Genomic DNA, 18,433 nt, shown 5'->3' with positions numbered 1-18,433 from the left:
AGCTTAAGAATTTTGTTATATGTAGGTCTTATATAAATCCAGTATGAGTTTCGGGTGGAAATATGACTGTGAACAGATACCGAAGAAATACAACGACCAGTCGCATGTATAATCATGTAAAAAGGTAGGAATTAAAATAGTTCTTACATATCGTACGTATTTGTTAGTGTCCTTTATATAATATGCAATCTGAGTGCCCGCGAATTTTATAATCCAAGGCAGTATTGGATTCATTTATATATATCTAAATAAAACGGCAATTCTGATGTGTTTTGTGGTGAATGCGCAGTTTTCGAAGATAGAAAAAACAAAAAACACACACAAAAATAACAAAAAAAAAAACAGGCTCAATCCTGTATTCCAACAGATTCTTAGATATAAAGGTTTCATCTGAAAACATACATCCGGCAAAAAATTAAAAAACAACAAATTCAATGCCATGAATATGTAAATGCAGCTCGTACCACAATCCCGAAATATTGTGGGAATTGCGCAAAACGCACTGACGGATCATTGCGGTGGTTTTGTTTTGGCGCCATAATTGCAGGGGTGATTTTCAAACTCGCAGGACATGGTAATTAATTAAGTGAAGATATCCTATTATGAATGTTCCCGCAGTTCAAGGTCTTTCCCAGGGTTTGATAATTGCTCCCCGCTATTCCATGGGGAAATGCTAGGATAAAATCGTTATGCGCGACACCTTAATTATGGATTTGTTTTGTAAGTATAACATGAATACCATTTCTTGTTCAAAAATGTTTATTGGCTAGGCCCGGAGCTGAGCGATCTATCATTTAGCTGATTCAATTCGAAACGATTCCTAATGCTAAAATTAGTAGCATAGAAGAAAGGACAGGTTAAGGAAAGTGAGACAGATTCCATGTTTGCAGTGCGATATAGGTTTGCAAACTGTTGTGTTGAACTTACTCATCTTGTCATCTAGGAATATAGGAACGTTAACGATGTCGTGAATATTGCGATATTGTAAACAACGAACATAATTTTCAGTGGTTTCTGCAAAATTACGGCATATCTATACATGACTTTTGTTGCTATTTCTAACTAAGAAGTCCAGCACTAACCAATGTTCACTTAGATAAGGAGCATGTAAATAATGATCATGTTCTGAGGTTGATATTATAGGACACAAAAGAGATTTAGCAAGGAATTGGATGCAGACACCGACAATTAACAGAAATAAACGTATTTGATTGATTTGATTTGGAAATAACATTTTGCACATCAGTTGATCTAGACGTGACTTATTTTACAATAGTATGGTGTTAGGGATATAAACATATAATATACTTAGTATCTTATTTGGACCGTAATCCGGAACACGCCTTTAGAAAAGTGATCATGAGAGCAATTTCCAGTGCTTATTTTTAATGGATCTTTAAAAATGTATTATACAGATTAATATTTTTTAACGTATCATAATTTGGAATTATAAAGAACAAACGGAATCCATTATGAGTTCAGTGAACCTTATTCAGTTCCCTCACCAATTATTCAGTATCTTGACGGAAAGTGTTGGAATGATCCGAAAAGTTGCGACTTGTAAATAGTATGTAGCTTGAGAAAAGCTAATAAAATGGAGTGTTTGTATCATATTTATAGTTTAAGTGAAGATAGATTCTAATCGCATTCATGCAATATCGTGATGACAAGGACATAGTATTTTAGTATTGAATGGAATAACCTAATAAATGTGTATGTATCGATGCATGTGGCCTAACTGGTCTGAAGTAAGAATACATGTGCTTTTATTGGAAACGAAGAGCAAAATAGAAATGACACACATCATAAACATACGGACTCGTATACAGTGTTAAAGTTACGCATCTGATATATAGATATTACTTCGTGTTTAAAATTATTACCGCAATGCTTAAGGTTTTTAGACATCTAGAACTTATTTTCTTACCCATTTGCAATAGCCTCTTATCCGAAGTAACATACGGGAAAAGTCGTTGTTTTAGATTGTTTTTTCATTTGAAGAACCTATCCCAGCTAACTGACGGAAGTTTGGTGGTTCTACTCAGGTTCACGCTTGCACCTGCCTAATGCATACAGGGAGCGTTCTATGAAGCTGGAAATCGCCTTGGTGTTGTTTACAGAGTCCGCGTGACTTTAACCCCAACAAAACCCAACCGGAAATGTAGCATATTCTAAAATATCTAAAATTATCTTTTTTATTTCCAGTAAACCATTTATCGTTGCCATACAGTACTGCATATACATAACAGCCGTTCTCCTAGTTATATGCATACCGTGAGTATAACTTATTTATTTTAACTATTGTAGGGATTAGTGTTCTAAAAAGGTTTTATGTCAATTAAAGAACCATCTTATATTTTACACAATAAAAATTCAAGAACGCATTTGTGTTTTAAAAAAAACAAAAGAGACTTCGTCCTGCTATTGTTTCCAAAAAAGTACTCATTGACCAATAACCTGAATCATATGTAGCGTTTGTTGCTTTCTTTGAACAAATAGATTTAGTATTTTGTATGGAAGTCAAAATATTACTTTGTTTACATTTTGCTACATTTATTACAAATAATTTCATATTCAGCGCTTCTTTCTTCAGGTGATATATACATCTAACATGCTCTAAAACCATTATTAAAACATTTTAAAACTCAAGTTTACCGTTTCGTTATAAGGAAAAAAAAATTCGTTTCTGAGGCATAATGTGCTTTCAAATCTATCCTCATGAATGCTTCTATATCTTTTGTAATCAAGGAAACAGGCGTTAAATTAACCATTGCAATGGTAAACTTTGTCATACCAATACATTTCCCTCAAGGCGAACATTTATATCAATTCAATTACCTTTCTCGAGCATATTTCAGTAGGATATGTTCTTATTTTATTATGGACTTTTTTAGGACTTACGTTTTGCTGGCAATATTACTGAAAATACTAATTTGATAACAAGCCTAGGTTAGTCTAGTCCTTTCACGCTCTGTACTTATTTTGCAGGATATTTACATTTTGTTGTAAAGGGATATATAGACGATATGTTTGTCATATGAGCCGTGTCATGACAAAACCAACATAGTGGGTTTGCGACCAGCATGGATCCAGACCAGCCTGCGCATCCGCGCAGTCTGATCAGGATCCATGCTGTTCGCTATCAGTTTCTCTACTTGTAATAGGGTTTGTAAGCGAACAGCATGGATCCTGATCAGACTGCGCGGATGCACAGGCTAGTCTAGATCCATGCTGGTCGCAAACGCATTATGTTGGTTTTGTAATGACACGGCTCATATGTTCTGAGTTCTCTTAAAGGCACATTATGCCTCAGAAACGAATCAATTTTTGCAAATTAAGAAAGGGCAAACACGCAGATAAAACGACATTGATATTGACCCGTTTTATGCACTATCCCATTATTTGTAAAATTAATAATGATGTCATAAAGCAACAGTTTCTGGCTATGAAACCGGCAACCCCCGCATTTACCTTAAACTCTTCCCTTTTATAACCACACCAAATTTAAAATAAAAATTGAAATCACGTCATGATTGAGAAGAAATCGAAAGAGAAACATTGACTTTAATTTTTATATACGATATTTATACATACAAATATGTAATTAAATTCAGGTCCTTAGGCAAAAATAGATTCAACTTGTAAAAAAGTTTAACTGATCTACCAAAGATAACTGAAACTTATTAGCGTTATGACATGATGTGAACTGTCAAACTAAACTTATTTAAATGTTTGCAATCAAACTTTCAATAAAAAGACCCTCCTATTAGTTTTTTAATTAATCGCTGGCATATAATGTTGTGGAACCACCCCTAATAAACAGTGGCTCTTTCACATTTTGATGATCTGTTTAAATGAAAACACTCGACGCTTTCGTTGTAGAGCCCTCGTCCAAAAACAAAGCTGAAAAAGGTAAACACAGTTTCTAAAACTATTTGTTTTGAAAGAATAAAAACATTTTAGACTTAGACGTTTTAAGCTAAAAAGGGGACAAAATTCAGAGAAAGGAAAGGTCTTGATAGGGGTTTTATTACACTTGGTGTATTGTTACCGTCATTGTTCCTGACAATCATCTACAATATTCTACTTTGTTGATTAAATCACATCTTTTTCTAAGGCATAAGCATTAGCTCTTTGTCTCCGACAATCTCAATTAAAAAGTCGGACATACGCATTCATGAGCATTAGACCTATTATAGCGTACTATTGAAATAAGCTGCTTTACAAGGGATATTTTAAAAAGCAAATTGCATTTGAGTGGATTTAATTTAAAAAAAAACAACAACAACAAACAGAAACAAACAAACGCATGACAAACCATACCTGTTACATTTTGAGCAAAAAAAACCCCCTCTACAATATGCATTTGTTCAACCCGGTTAAAGCAGAGACAATATTCATTTTTTCACAATTCAAATTTAAACTTTGGATGAACTCATCTCTAGCGCTAAGATTTTCATTTACATTTATTTTCATTTCTTTCGATGGACCTTCCCTTTTCAAAATTAACAGATGTCAGGTGATGAGTGGCGGCTGTAAAACATCGCCCCGTATCTCAGTGTTGTTATCCATGATCATTGATTCCAATGTCAATGATTGTGGTCCCATTTAGCCGGTGCTAGGGGGCATGAGAGGCGTTGCGCTCTCGATTATCTCTCACAAACATACTGGATAAAATCGAGTCTACGATTTTCAAATTTTTGTTTTTGCATTTTATTGCTTTTGATGACTATGTTTCCAGAATTTTGTCTAATGTTATGAAGATACCGTTCAATGTAATGAATATTGATTCCATAAAAGAGATATTGTTTCTCCAAATTTTCGTTCAGAGAAACAATGTCTAATTCTGTGTTTGAAATTTATAGAAAGCATCATTAGTCTTGTAAGATATTTTTTATTTCTTTAATCAGAATGTTTACAATTAAGTTTTTATTTCAATTTTACAGAGTACACAATGCACAAGACTCAAGAATTTTCGTGAACGGCACTTTAATAAACTCTCTAAATACAAGCAACCATAAGTAAGTATTTTTATTGTCAATGTAGCCGATCAATATATGAAAAATAAAACATGTATACATATTAATTGACTTTTAACCATACTATATATGTATACCTAAAAGATACCATGACTCCCCAGTTATTTGAAAGGGGGCCAAACACAAATAAAAAAAGTATGTTTCTGTTTTGTAAGCAATTTTGAAGAAAATCAAGCTGCACACTCCATTGGGGTCCAAAGCCTAAAAACATTAAATTTGAATTTGTTACATAGATCAGCTCGGGCACTTAAGATAGAAAGATATGCAAACGATTTTTTAGGAAATAAACATGTACTTGGAAATAAATTGAAAATCGCATTTTTGTGCTAAAATAATCATTCTAAGCTCTATTTGAGTGAAAATCGTTGCAACGCTTTTCAATATTTGGTCATTTCTCACAATTAGAAAAATTATTCTGGAAAAAGGGAGTGAGCAATTGATCTGAAATTTCGCACACAAGTTATTGGTCTATATTCATAATAAATAGAACATAAATTTCGAATCCCGTCATGTAAAACCAATCTCAGTGGAGTCATTTTCAGAAAAAAAATAGGATAAAAGCCAGCATATCTCAATCTGTGTTCCATATAGCTGATCATACTTATGCCATTGTTGTTTAATTAAAGGCAATAAAACTAGTCACTTTCGGTAGAATTATGACAAATGAATGAATGAGGTCTGTCAAACGATTTGGCCAAATTTGAATAAATACTTAAATTGTGCGTGTAAATGTAATTCTTTAAAACTAACTGTTTTACTTTAAAGTTTTTAATCTTATGTCTTATTATAAGCCCAGTATCATCTTATTTTCTACAAAACTTCTGCAATACAATTTTAAAATATCTCAACTGTAATATGCGAGAACGCTTGTATTTAGAGATAACAGCATTCAGAATAGAAGATGACATAATACAACTATGGCATAAATCAAAATATTAAAATTGACTGATAAAATCTCTGTTTCATACGTGGTCGACTCGTCTAGGAAAAAACCCTGAAAATTTAAAATATACTTTGTAATGAGTAATAAATATTTTATCAACATTAGTTATTGAATATAATTTACAAAGAAACTTTTAAATTTTGATCGAAATGCAAGTTAAGTTTTGAAACAAATAAATTTGTATGCTGAATTTTTTGTAATGACTTTACGCTGCTTTTGTTTAAAAACAGTCCATTTTGAATTTATATTAGGTAAATAAAAACTTTCAAAAATGAGTTAAGCTGCACATACATGTATGTTTTGCAATGAGAATAATCATAAAAATAGTTTTCAATAGATAAAAAGAAACTAAATATTCAGGTTTACAAAAAAGTTCTAATTAGTATTAACAGATGTTTTCCGGAACTCGGCAAATGTGGGTTTTTATCAAGCTGGTCCGGGGATACAAACAAACGTTTGCCGTTTTAGCTTCACAGTGGATACATTTAACTGTTCACAATGGATTAATGATCCTGTTGCGTAATTATTTTCAAAGTTGTAACTGTTAACAGCAAACATTCCTGAGTATGTGTGTTAGATTCTGCTATGCTTATATCATATACACATATCTATAACTGTGACAGTTTTAATTTATTACCTGTGTTTTTATCATTATTATTTCTGCTTCAGAGTACACAATGCCAAAGACTTCATACTTTTCGTAAACGGTACAGGAATAACTTCTGTTATTAGTAAAAACCAGTCGTAAGTATTATTGTATCAAAATTTGGGGACCTTTCCGTTGAAAATGTGTCAGAGTTACCTGCACAGTGCGTTAACAAGAGTACAGGTGTCCTCTCGTACAAATCAGATAGCCTCGTGTTTCGATGCTCTTTCTATTACTAAAACAAATAGAAAACAAGTAACACGCAGACAGGACGTGAATTCTTTCGATCTATATAAAATATTTTAAAATGAAACCGCACGTGTGGGAGTATTACATAAAATATGTTGCCTGTTACTTATCAAATAGGCCTTAGGCTTTTAGATGTAGACTTACGGAGAAGAAAAACCTTGCTTTAATTAGACAACTTAAATTCAAACAAAGTACATTTTCTGTTCCCACATATCTATAACATACATTTTTACTGCATTTACAATTAAATAACTATATTCTTGAATTTTATTTAACGTCTTGATGAATATTGTATATTCTCAAATGTTACAACATAGGTTTCCAGTGTCTATGTCTTTATTGTTTTCAGAAATATAAGTAACAATACTGATACACAAAACAAAACAGTTCAGACACGAAGGTATGTTCAATTTATATGTACTTTATCAACATTAATTTGAAGTATTTACCAACTTATCTTTATATTATTGTTACAAGTTTAAACAGAATTTGAAATATCGGGTGTTGCCCTTTCGCCTATAAGCACTCAGTGAAGAAACAAAAGACCGTTTTAATATGGATGATAAGGAAACTTCGAAACCCCTTTTTAGTTGTCTTTTAAATCGTTTTAGTGTAAATAAAACAATGCTAAATTTTGTATCTGAATTTCGACAAAAATGTCAAGGAATTCTATAATTGTATTTGTTTTCTTTTCAGCAATGAGCAATCAAATAAAAGAAAAAATTGCAAGAAGGATAACAGACCAATTGGACATCTCATTCTCCTAGCTGAGTATGTACTTTATGTCATTGATTTTACTCTTAACTGGGTAAATATGGTTTTCCCCAAGCTAACCCCCTGGTACAAACACATTTTTTAGCGTTAAAGCTTCACGGGGCACTACAGTTCACAAGAGATTAGTCAACATGTTGCGCTTATTTTCGAGGCTGTAACTGTAAGAAATATTTGTATATGTATCACAAGATCAGCCGGGAAGACCTAAATTATTTTTAATTCCGGAGTAAGTCCATTGTAAAAATGATAAGTAATATATAACACCATGAAGTAGTGATGCTTCGATACATTGATTCATTTCTCTCATGCTCTCATTACATACTTTTATGCATGCATGTAAAATATTATTGTTTAATTAATATGCTTTTTACATACGATTTATTAATAAAATTATGTTCTGTTCTGTTCTTTTCTGTAAAACATTTGTTTTACACAACTTGATAGAACATGTTTTAACTAAAAAAATGCGACTGCCATGCGCTTTTATAGATCTCACGAAAGCATTTGACTCTGTTTATAGAAACGCTTTATGGCTCAAATTGTTTAACATGGGTTTTGATTGAAGAATTTTAAAAATGTTTCAGGCTATGTATATATACTGTTGTTAAATCATGTTTTAATTATTGCAACACATTCTGAAACTTTTTTTAAATTTCAATTGGTCTTCGTCAAGGCCTAAATAATTCTCCGGTTATGTTTGCACTTTTTTTAGAGGACTTAGAACTATATTTACAAAAACAGAATAAATTGTGGTTTGTCAATTTTTGTATCATTATTTTACTCTTTGCTGATGATATGGTGTTAGTAGGACATTCTATAGAAGATTTACAATCCAGTCTAAACTTATTATATGAATATTGTACATACTGCGGTTTACAAGTTAATACTTCAAAAACAAAACTCGTTATATTTAGAAAAAGGGACCCCTTGAGACAGAACGATAAACAATTTGACATAGTTAATGATTTCACTTCTTTAGGAGTAGTTTTAAATTATACGGGTTCATTTGTTTTACATAATCAATATATTATTGGAAAAGTCTTAAAAGCATGTAACGTTCTACAATGTAATATTAATAAGGTAAATTATCACCATATATTTCTTTACAATTATTTGATTCTTTTGTTGGCTCTATTCTGAATTATGCATGTCCTGTATGACGATTTTCTAAGTCAAAAGATATTGAAACTGTACATCTCAAATTTTGCAAATATATTTTAGGCGTTAATAAAAGTTCCAGCAATAGTGCTGTATACGGAGAATTAGGGAGAAACCCTTTATAAAAAAAAAACAGATATGTTCAAATGATAAAATATTGGTTGAAAATTTCAAATACAAACAATATCATTTTAGATGCGATATATAACAACTCATTAAAACAATGTTTAAATGGTGTCAAAGATGAACATACAATGTTAAAATATTATTAGAAAATTATGGTTTTGCATATGTATTTTTGTAACCAAATGAAATTAAAATAAATGCATTTATGGTACATTTTAAACAAAGAGTTTTTTGGATTGTTTTAATCAAAAAATAGTAAGCAGATTTAAACAATAATAATGTTTTAAACATTCTTTATATTCATCTAAAAACGGTGGAAAATTTGGAAAATTATTTGATTACTATCAAAACTAATTATCTAAGGAGTAGTATTAAGAAGCGTTTAAGAATTTCTTTGCATAATCTTAGAATTCAAACAGGTAGATATGATTCTTATATGCAGTGTTTACCATGATTTAAGAATTCGATTAATTAAACGTTATTTTTATCATAGACCCAGTATGTACAAATTCATAGAAATGCTTAAGTCAAACAATAAATCAGTTCTTAACAATCTTAGCAAATTTATTTATTTAGCCAATATGAAAAGAAATGATTTATTGAATTCATATCCTAGACTTTAAGACTATAACAATGTTCATTACATTCACTGTTAGACACTTTATTGGTGAAAAATTGCTGTTAATTCATGTTTATTAGAGCCTATTCTCCATTATGTATAAACTATAAACTCAAACATTAATGATTCTCTTTCATTTGAATACCAACCGTTTATATGTACTACTAGTTGATGTATAACGAGATACATGTAAATGTATAAGTTAAATAACATTGTCTTCTTCTTTTTCTTAAAATTATGTTAAGAAGAAATGTTATTTGTTTATTGTATTTCAATCTCTTAGTGTATTAATTGTGTAAATAAAATATCAGTGCCCAAGGTTCCTTTGATTACTTTTCTTTATATCAATTTATCATTTCTTGTCAATGAAGTCTATTTCTTGTGTTATAGTCAAATACTGCTGGATAATTGTTATAATATGATTCAAACTTCAAGTGCCATTATACTCATTTTTTCATATTTAATTTGAGCTGAATTGACTTTATATTTCAAAAGATTGACTGTCAAAATGGTCTTTGACCAACAGTTGATTTTGGAAAATGTTTAGGATCTGCAACGACTGCCCCACTCTTTTTATATACTAAGCATGGATGGTAAATGATTATTTACAGAAATTTCGTTTGAATCTGTGCGTTATTTATTGTTTATGTGAACTTATCATTAAATTAAAAGGAATTATGGCAAAATGAAAACTTATTTTGATCTTCACCCGTTCACTCACTATATACCATAATGCCACTTTAAGAAAAGTATTGATGACAATACACACATATTCTACTTTAATGTAATAGTTATGATGCTTTTAATTGAAAATGGTACCAGGTAGTAAACCAACTCTAATCTGTTTCAAAATTGTGATCATTTTTACATTTTGGTAATAATAAATTAGAGTAACTTATTAGTTCTTAATTTATGTATGCAATGAAGATTCATTTAATATGGCGAGAAGTCATATTTAAGTTTTCAAATTGTGTATGTTAAAAAACATACCGTTAGCAGATTTTAAACGTAACTAATTACCCATTTATGTTTGTTTTTGTTTTTCAGAGTTGTAACAAAATGTCCAAGGTATGCATTATTTTCCACTGAACAAATCATTTTTTTAAATTTAAAATGTACCATTTAGACTGTACAATTGGTGAGGTCTTTTTTTTTTTAAAGCAGACAAGCTGCTATTACATTTGTAACATTTGATGCCATTTATTTATTCATGTCATTTAATAATTTACTTTTTTCTAATACAGATTTCTAATGTATTAAAGACAGTAACAATTTCCTTTTAGTTTAGTTTATCATAAGAATACAACGAAGCCTTTGACTACTTTTATGCATTTATCCTAAAAAACTAATTTAACTTTAATAAACTTGGATACGCATAGCTGTTTATAATATCATTATTCTTGCATAACAACAGTTACCATAGTTACTACCCATCTAAGTATAAACTTTACGGAGAGGAAAAAAATAAATTAACAGATAAAATTTGCGCGTTCTTATATGCTTGATTCAGTGTGCCATGTAGAAATAGCTTTCATGAATTACTGCCCAGGTTGTTTTATTTAAAAAAAAAAAACATACCTGTCAGCTATATCGCACTAACATATTTTAATAAATGGCTTCTTTATACAAACAAAAAAACATATATAAAGCGTTGAATCACGGAATAGGACGTATACTTATATGCAAGAGTGACGCTTAGGTACCTATTTCGTGCATTAACATCTGCTGGAGCAAGAGGACGTATTTAAAGCCTGAGCCCTCAGGCCGAGGGATTTTATTAAGTTCGCGGGCTTCTGCAGATGTTAATGCATAAAAAAGTTGCATTATTCCTCTGAGGAAACATCTTTTTTAGGTATATGAATCTTTTTAGCTTTATTTTTTATAAACAAATTGTACTCAGTTTTAACATGTAGATATTTCATTTTTTTAGAAAATGTCGAGACAGAAAAATAGGCACATTGATTATCTTGGCGGAGTAAGTTGAATAAATACATATTTCATGAACATATTATTATTATGCAAAAATAACTTGTAATCTTACTGTTTTTATAATTAATTCTTTGATTTATAAACTTATTAAATATTTCTAATGGTAAAAAGTGTTTAACATCATACGTAACTTATCTATTCCTTGTTTTATTATCATAAGGTGAAATTTAATAAACAAAGCAAAGAAGATAATATCTTTCTATTTTCAGTGTCATAAATGATGCGTGTCAATCGTCATCATCAAGTGTGGTGTCATCAACACCAACATCAGTTGCATCATCCACTCTTTTTTCCTCGACTGTTATATCATCCCCTTCATCATCATTATCATCATCAACTATTATTTCATCGTCATCACTATCTTCATCAACAATAATATCATCGTCATCACTGTCATCATCAACAATAATATCATCGTCATCACTGTCATCATCAACAATAATATCATCGTCATCACTGTCATCATCAACAATTATTTCATCATCATCACTGTCATCATCAACAGTAATTTCATCATCATCACTTTCATCATCAACAATTTTTTCATCATCATCACTGTCATCATCAACAATAATATCATCGTCATCACTGTCATCATCAACAGCTTTTTCATCATCATCATTGTCGTCATCAACAGTTATGTCATCAACGATAATATCATCAACATCTTCAATTTTATCATCATCTTCAACTTTAATATCGTCATCTATTTTGATATCTTCATCAGTATTGCCATCATCAATTACAAATCTATTTACTTCATCATCTGTGTTGCCAAGTGTAATTTCAACTTTAAAAACATTTACGTCTACAGCAAGAGAGTCGCTGCCATCTTCAATTTTAACATCAACAGAGTCAACTAGGTTGCCAACTGATATTTCATTTGCTTCTTCTTCAAAATTTACATCTTCAGTTTCACCAGTCACCTCATTTACATCAACTTATTCTACGTCATTGTCACAAAATTCAACAGAAATCACATTAGACATTTCATCTTTTTCTTCATCGAAACCACCTGTAACGTTTTCAACAACTGAAATACCAGTCTCATCGGCTGAAAGTGCATCTCTATCTCCAACGTTTTCGAACACTTTTAAGCCAAGCACAACTTTGTTGTCCATATCTACACATAAACCAAGTATTGTGACAGAAATTTCAACTGAAGGATTATCGTCTCCAATCTCTACCGCAATGACAGACAATTTAAGTTCCACCTATAAATTTTCAAGTACGCTATTGTCATCGACTTTGTTACATAGCACAAGTGAAACACGTGCAGTATCTGGTGCATCTACTACAGAAATTTCAACATCGTTAGGTAAATATTTTACCAAATAGCCATGCATATTTTTATTATGAGATATTTGTAAATGTTTAACCTGTGAATCGAGTAAAAAGGTTTTTCCCGATAATCAGTAAACCGTAATTCTAGAAATAATATCAGCTTATTTATTAAACTAATTAACACATCATGCCATTATAATCCAAGAAGTAGATTCTATTAGTTAATTTTGAACGTTACACGATCTTTCATTCTGATTGATAAAAAATGTATGTGTGATCATACACTGTGTGATGATGTGTTGAAATATTAAAGTTCATCACATCTATAACTTTTTGTCAGCGATATTATGCGACTGTAGACTGCTTGTTTTCCAATTGAGTTCAGGCTATAAGCCCTCCTGTATCCGGTTATGGAATATATACATAGTAACTGTTGATCGGTTGAACAACTTTGTAAATATAATTTTGTTAATGTTTAGCTAACATTTATATCAAAGAAATAAAATAGGCAAATTCAAACTGCAAATACTGTACAATCATCACTCAAGTCTTGCGGTTCTATCTTTGTTATAGTAGCTAGCAAAAATCTTACAATTTCCTTGGACATATACAAATTAATTTGTTTTACTTTGGTTTGGTTTTACTGCGCAGAAACACAATGTAGGTCAAATGGCACCGAAACAGGAGAGATGATATTTTCTAACCTAGGGTGTTAAAACTTTAAGCAACATCAGGGGTCAAAATCATCTCACCTGCTGGAGCTAAGAGATGCATACACTTCAATAATTCAAACCCATTAAGCCGCCTCGTACGATCACGCAGGGCTAATTGGTGGCTGTAATTCTGATGCCTCAACCCGTAAAGGCAAGAAGGGGAAGTTACAAGTTAAAATAAAGTGGAGTATGTTATACTAATTGAGCAATGTGAGGGATATGATAAGTAGGGAATGATAACATCATATTTTGACATTGCAGGTACAGAATTTACTACTGATTCAGATGTATCTTCAATTTCAAGCAAACAATCTTCTGAGGTGCCAAGCAAAGGTAAGTGCACTAGTTCCAAAATGCGACACTTCTCAAAATTCGTGTTTAATTGTATAAAGTCAAGTATATAATTATAAAGTCCAGATGAATTTATAAGACCATATAGTTATAATATACTGACAATGTTTTGTATCAATATCAAAAACAAATTTAAGATGGTATTTTGTTTACCACTTTTTCTCAATTTCTTTAAGTATTCTTATTTTCGTTCTACAACTTTCAACATGTTTTTTTTTAATTCACCTTTCTTAGAAATACAATGAAAATGTGCACATAAGCAATTATAAATGACATTTATTTTTTGATATTGTTGATGGATTATTTTTCTTTAGACAATAAACCAACTGCTATTGAAATGATATTTGAGAGATAAATTAAAGCATGGAAGCAACTGAACAATGGAAACGAAACGCAATCGCATTATTGTCATAATTGAATAACACTATCCTCTTCCTTAAAAAAATATGAGCGTGTTATTTTAAAAAAGTTCAAACAAGATGTCGAAACATAAATATTCACGCCAAATACTTAAGTCAAATAGTTATTTCTTTCTTTTCGTAGGTACAAAACTTACTACTGATTCCAAATTTACATCAACATTTATTTCACCGTCTTCTAAACCACCAAGTACTGGTAAGATTTAGACTCGAACAATAATTGTTTTTCTTCTCGTTTCTATGTAACTCTAACATTTCGACTCACATTTAGAAACAAAATCTAAACAGTTCCTAGTTTATTATGCTAAAAGTTTGTTTTCCTGAATCCAAATGTTCTCTCTTTATCTGTGTTAACAATTCTAACATTTATTAAATGCATGCTGTATTACCTTTAATCTAATACAGTTTATTTAATTTTAACACTTTGCATATGCTAACTGATTTAAATAATTTATTCCAGCTCTTTTGGAATCAAACAATTTCCATTTTCCCGTTAGAAATAAAGTTTCTTCTCAAGTCTTTCAGCTAATACATTTTCTTTGGACACAACGGGTACCAGTTTTTTACTAAGTGTGCCCGTTTGAACTGAAATTCTAACGTCGAGTAACACACATTTATTTTCAGAAAAGTCGACAATGATAATATCAACTTTAAGTACTACTATCAGAAGATTTTCTTCTGAGCTATCTTCTGTAACGAGTATTTCACAAAGTTCAACACTACTTGAATCATCAACACCGTACATTGTTTCAACAGAATTGTCATCAAAAACTAGTAGAGTAGAAACATCAACTTCTACTCCGACAGAATTTTCAAGCTCATTGTTTTCTAGTACACTTGTTTCAACATTGTTTGTGTCGAACATTACTTCTCAAAGTACACACTTTTTATCTGAAACAACAGGTTCATCTATAAGAACTTCGACTTTTGTTTTACCAACAACCGTTTTAGGTTCAACGCAGACAAACATTTCAATTTCATCAACATTAGTGACAGATTTAACTTCAGGAGGAACGAACGTTTCAACTATGACTACAGCAGGTTCGTCTGCTAGAACATCGACCGTTTTTTCACTAACAACTTATCCCAGTTCGTCTTTCTTAAGTACCGACATTTCAACTGTATCCGTGTCGATTGTAACTTCACCAAAAACAAGCATTTTAACTGTGACCACCGACGATTCGACTTCAACATTTAGTTCATCAATATTATATTCAAGTTCACCTGTACCAAGTTCTTTGATTTCAACTATAACATTGTCAAATTCAACTTCACATAGACCAGTTACATCTACTCCTTTCAGTTCGAAACAACCAAGTACTGTGATTTCAACATTATCTTATTCTATTTCTCAAAGTAGTAACGTTCCGTCAGAGTCAACAAACGTTCGATTAAGTACAACATTAATTTCAAGTTCAAGCATGTTAAGTACAGATATTTCGACATTTACTGTTTCGAATTTAACATCAGCCGTAACCAAAACAACTGGGATAAGTTCAATCAGTTCCATTCCTAGTGTTGTAACAAGTAGTAAGTATATTTTAATCTTTATAAAATAATATGTTTAATAATATCTAAGATCGTACCAATCTAGGTATTGTGTAAACGATTAGTATAAAATTTAACCAAGAGGGAAAACACATAAACTGACATCTGTTAGCAAACTGACGTTGTATAGATATCAAATAAAACATTGGGGTTTTTTGTGCATTCATTTTAATTGATAATGCACTGATTACCATTACATGTAATAATTCTATGTATGAAATGATTATGGCATACCTGTAACAATCTATATGGTAACGATAACTGACATACTTGAAATGCTTACGCTCAAACAAAATTTCCACATGTTTTTATTGTCAACATACATGCGTATAGCATCATTATTTATAATACATGTTTGCTCACTATTACACACAGATAGCGCATCATCAATACCAACGAATACTACTTCATCATTACCAATGGACATCACATCATTGTCAACTGATGTACCTTCTTCATTTCCTACAGATGCTTCATCGTCAGAATTAACATCATTACCAACAGGAGTTACATCGTCATTACCAACAGACGTAACATCGTCATTACCAACGGACGTAACATCATCTTTATTTACAAATTTAACATCATTGCCTACCGGAATTTCTTCTTCCCTACCAACTGACGTAGCGTCATCAGTACCAACAGATATAACAACATCTTTACCAACAGATGAAACATCATTACCAACGGGGATGTCTTCGTCCTTACCAACAGACGTAACATCATCATTACCAACAGATGCTTCTTCATTATTACCAACAGATGAAACATCATTGTCATCAGGGTCGACTTCGTCATTGCCAACAGACGTAACATTAACATTACCAACAAAAGCAACATCAATACCAACAGATGAAACATCATTGCCATCAAGGGTTACTTCGTCATTACCGACAGACGTAACATCTTTGCCAACAGGGGTTTCTTCTTCAATACCAACGGATTTAACATCATCATTACAAACAGACGTAACATCATCTTTATTAACAGACTTAACATCATTGCCTACCGGAGTTTCTTCGTCCGTACCAACAAGCGTAACATCAACATTACCAACAGATTCTTCTTCACCATTACCAACAGATGAAACATCATTGCCATCAGGGATTACTTCGTCATTACCAACAGACGTAACATCAACATTACCAACAGATACCTCTTCATCATTTCCAACAGATGAAACATCATTGCCATCAGGGATTACTTCACCATTACCAACAGATGAAACATCATTGTCATCAGGGATTACTTCGTCCGTACCAACTGGCGTAACATCAACATTACCAACAGATTCTTCTTCATCATTTCCAACAGATGAAACATCATTGCCATCAGGGATTACTTCATCATTACCAACTGATGAAACATCCAAAGTTACTTCATTTTTATCAACAAACAAAACACCAATATCAACAATTGTAACATCATCGTTACCCACAGATGTAACATCATTTGAAAGAGTGGTGACTTCGACAATACAAACAGAGGTATCGTCAATATTTCCAACAAATGTTACGTCAACATTACCAACAGAGGTAACCTCATTGTTAACAAGGTTTTCTTCGTCCTTAACAACAAATGTTACATCATCTTTACCAACGGATGTTACATCACCATTACCAACAGAGGTAACATCGTTGCCAACAGGGGTTATATCGTCATTATCAACAAACGTACCATCATCATTACCAACAGACTTAACATCATTATCTGTTATTTCATCGTCATCTTCAACAGATATTACATCATCTTTATCAAGAGATGTAACATCTACATTATCCACAGTTGGTACATCTTTAACAACAAATATAACACTAGCATTTACTACAGTTGCTACATCATTATTACCAACTGATACTACGTCATCGATAGCAACAGATATCTCATCATTATTGACAGAAATAACATCTTTTTTGACAACTAATTTAACATCATCATTATCAACATTGTATACTGGATCAAGTATTCAAGTAGCAAGTTCAACGTCACGGGAAAGCTCATCAACAATAATTCATAACAGTACAATTCAATTAAGTACAGGTGAGAATATATGACTAGTTTTTTTTATCGGCGTCTTTGTCGTTAATAATACATCACCTTTGAGTCAATTTTCAATTCGGTAACAATTCAATAATGAAATTGTATTTGATTCGTTATTGTTAACAATCGAGCAGTTAAAAAATCAAAATACATAATGTATAATCTAATAATTACTAAAATTTGTTTAAGCTTTATAACATTCTAAGAGTTGTTGTTTTAGGCACATTCTTTATGTAATGTAAGTAAATACATCTTCTTCTATATGTCAAAATATTAGCCTTGAACAAAAGATTTCTGATTTTAAATTAAATGATATTTTTGCTTCAGACGTACCAAATACAACTGTTAGAAGTCAAAGTAGTGTAATGTCAACATACACTTCTGGCACAACAACTATCCTTTTTGAAGTGTCGACTACAAACATAATATATTCCACAAGAAGTGACATTGGTATTAAAAGGATTTATTTGCTCGAGACACAAATATTTCGTGCTTAATTTAAACCTATTTCACAGTTTTCTATCTTTTCTTCGGG

General features: G+C 31.5%; 1 protein-coding gene across 1 annotated transcript; it reads left to right on the top strand.

The window, feature by feature from the left end:
• Positions 1 to 6,935: 6,935 nt before the first annotated feature.
• LOC132716079 (mucin-5AC-like) lies at positions 6,936 to 17,912 on the top strand. The gene is made up of 9 exons (XM_060699236.1): positions 6,936 to 6,955; positions 7,227 to 7,277; positions 7,574 to 7,648; positions 10,602 to 10,622; positions 11,485 to 11,529; positions 11,753 to 12,861; positions 13,802 to 13,873; positions 14,435 to 14,506; positions 16,234 to 17,912. Exons 1-9 carry the CDS (start codon positions 6,936 to 6,938, stop codon positions 17,910 to 17,912), a joined length of 3,144 nt encoding a protein of 1,047 aa, XP_060555219.1.
• The last annotated feature ends 521 nt before the right edge of the window (positions 17,913 to 18,433 follow it).

Source organism: Ruditapes philippinarum, unplaced genomic scaffold (genome assembly GCF_026571515.1).
Source record: "Ruditapes philippinarum isolate M1 unplaced genomic scaffold, ASM2657151v2 ctg597_1_1_1_1, whole genome shotgun sequence".
NCBI classification, from domain to species: domain Eukaryota; kingdom Metazoa; phylum Mollusca; class Bivalvia; order Venerida; family Veneridae; genus Ruditapes; species Ruditapes philippinarum.
The sequence above is the reverse complement of the archived record's forward strand: the minus strand, read 5'-3'. Positions and strand labels throughout refer to the sequence as shown.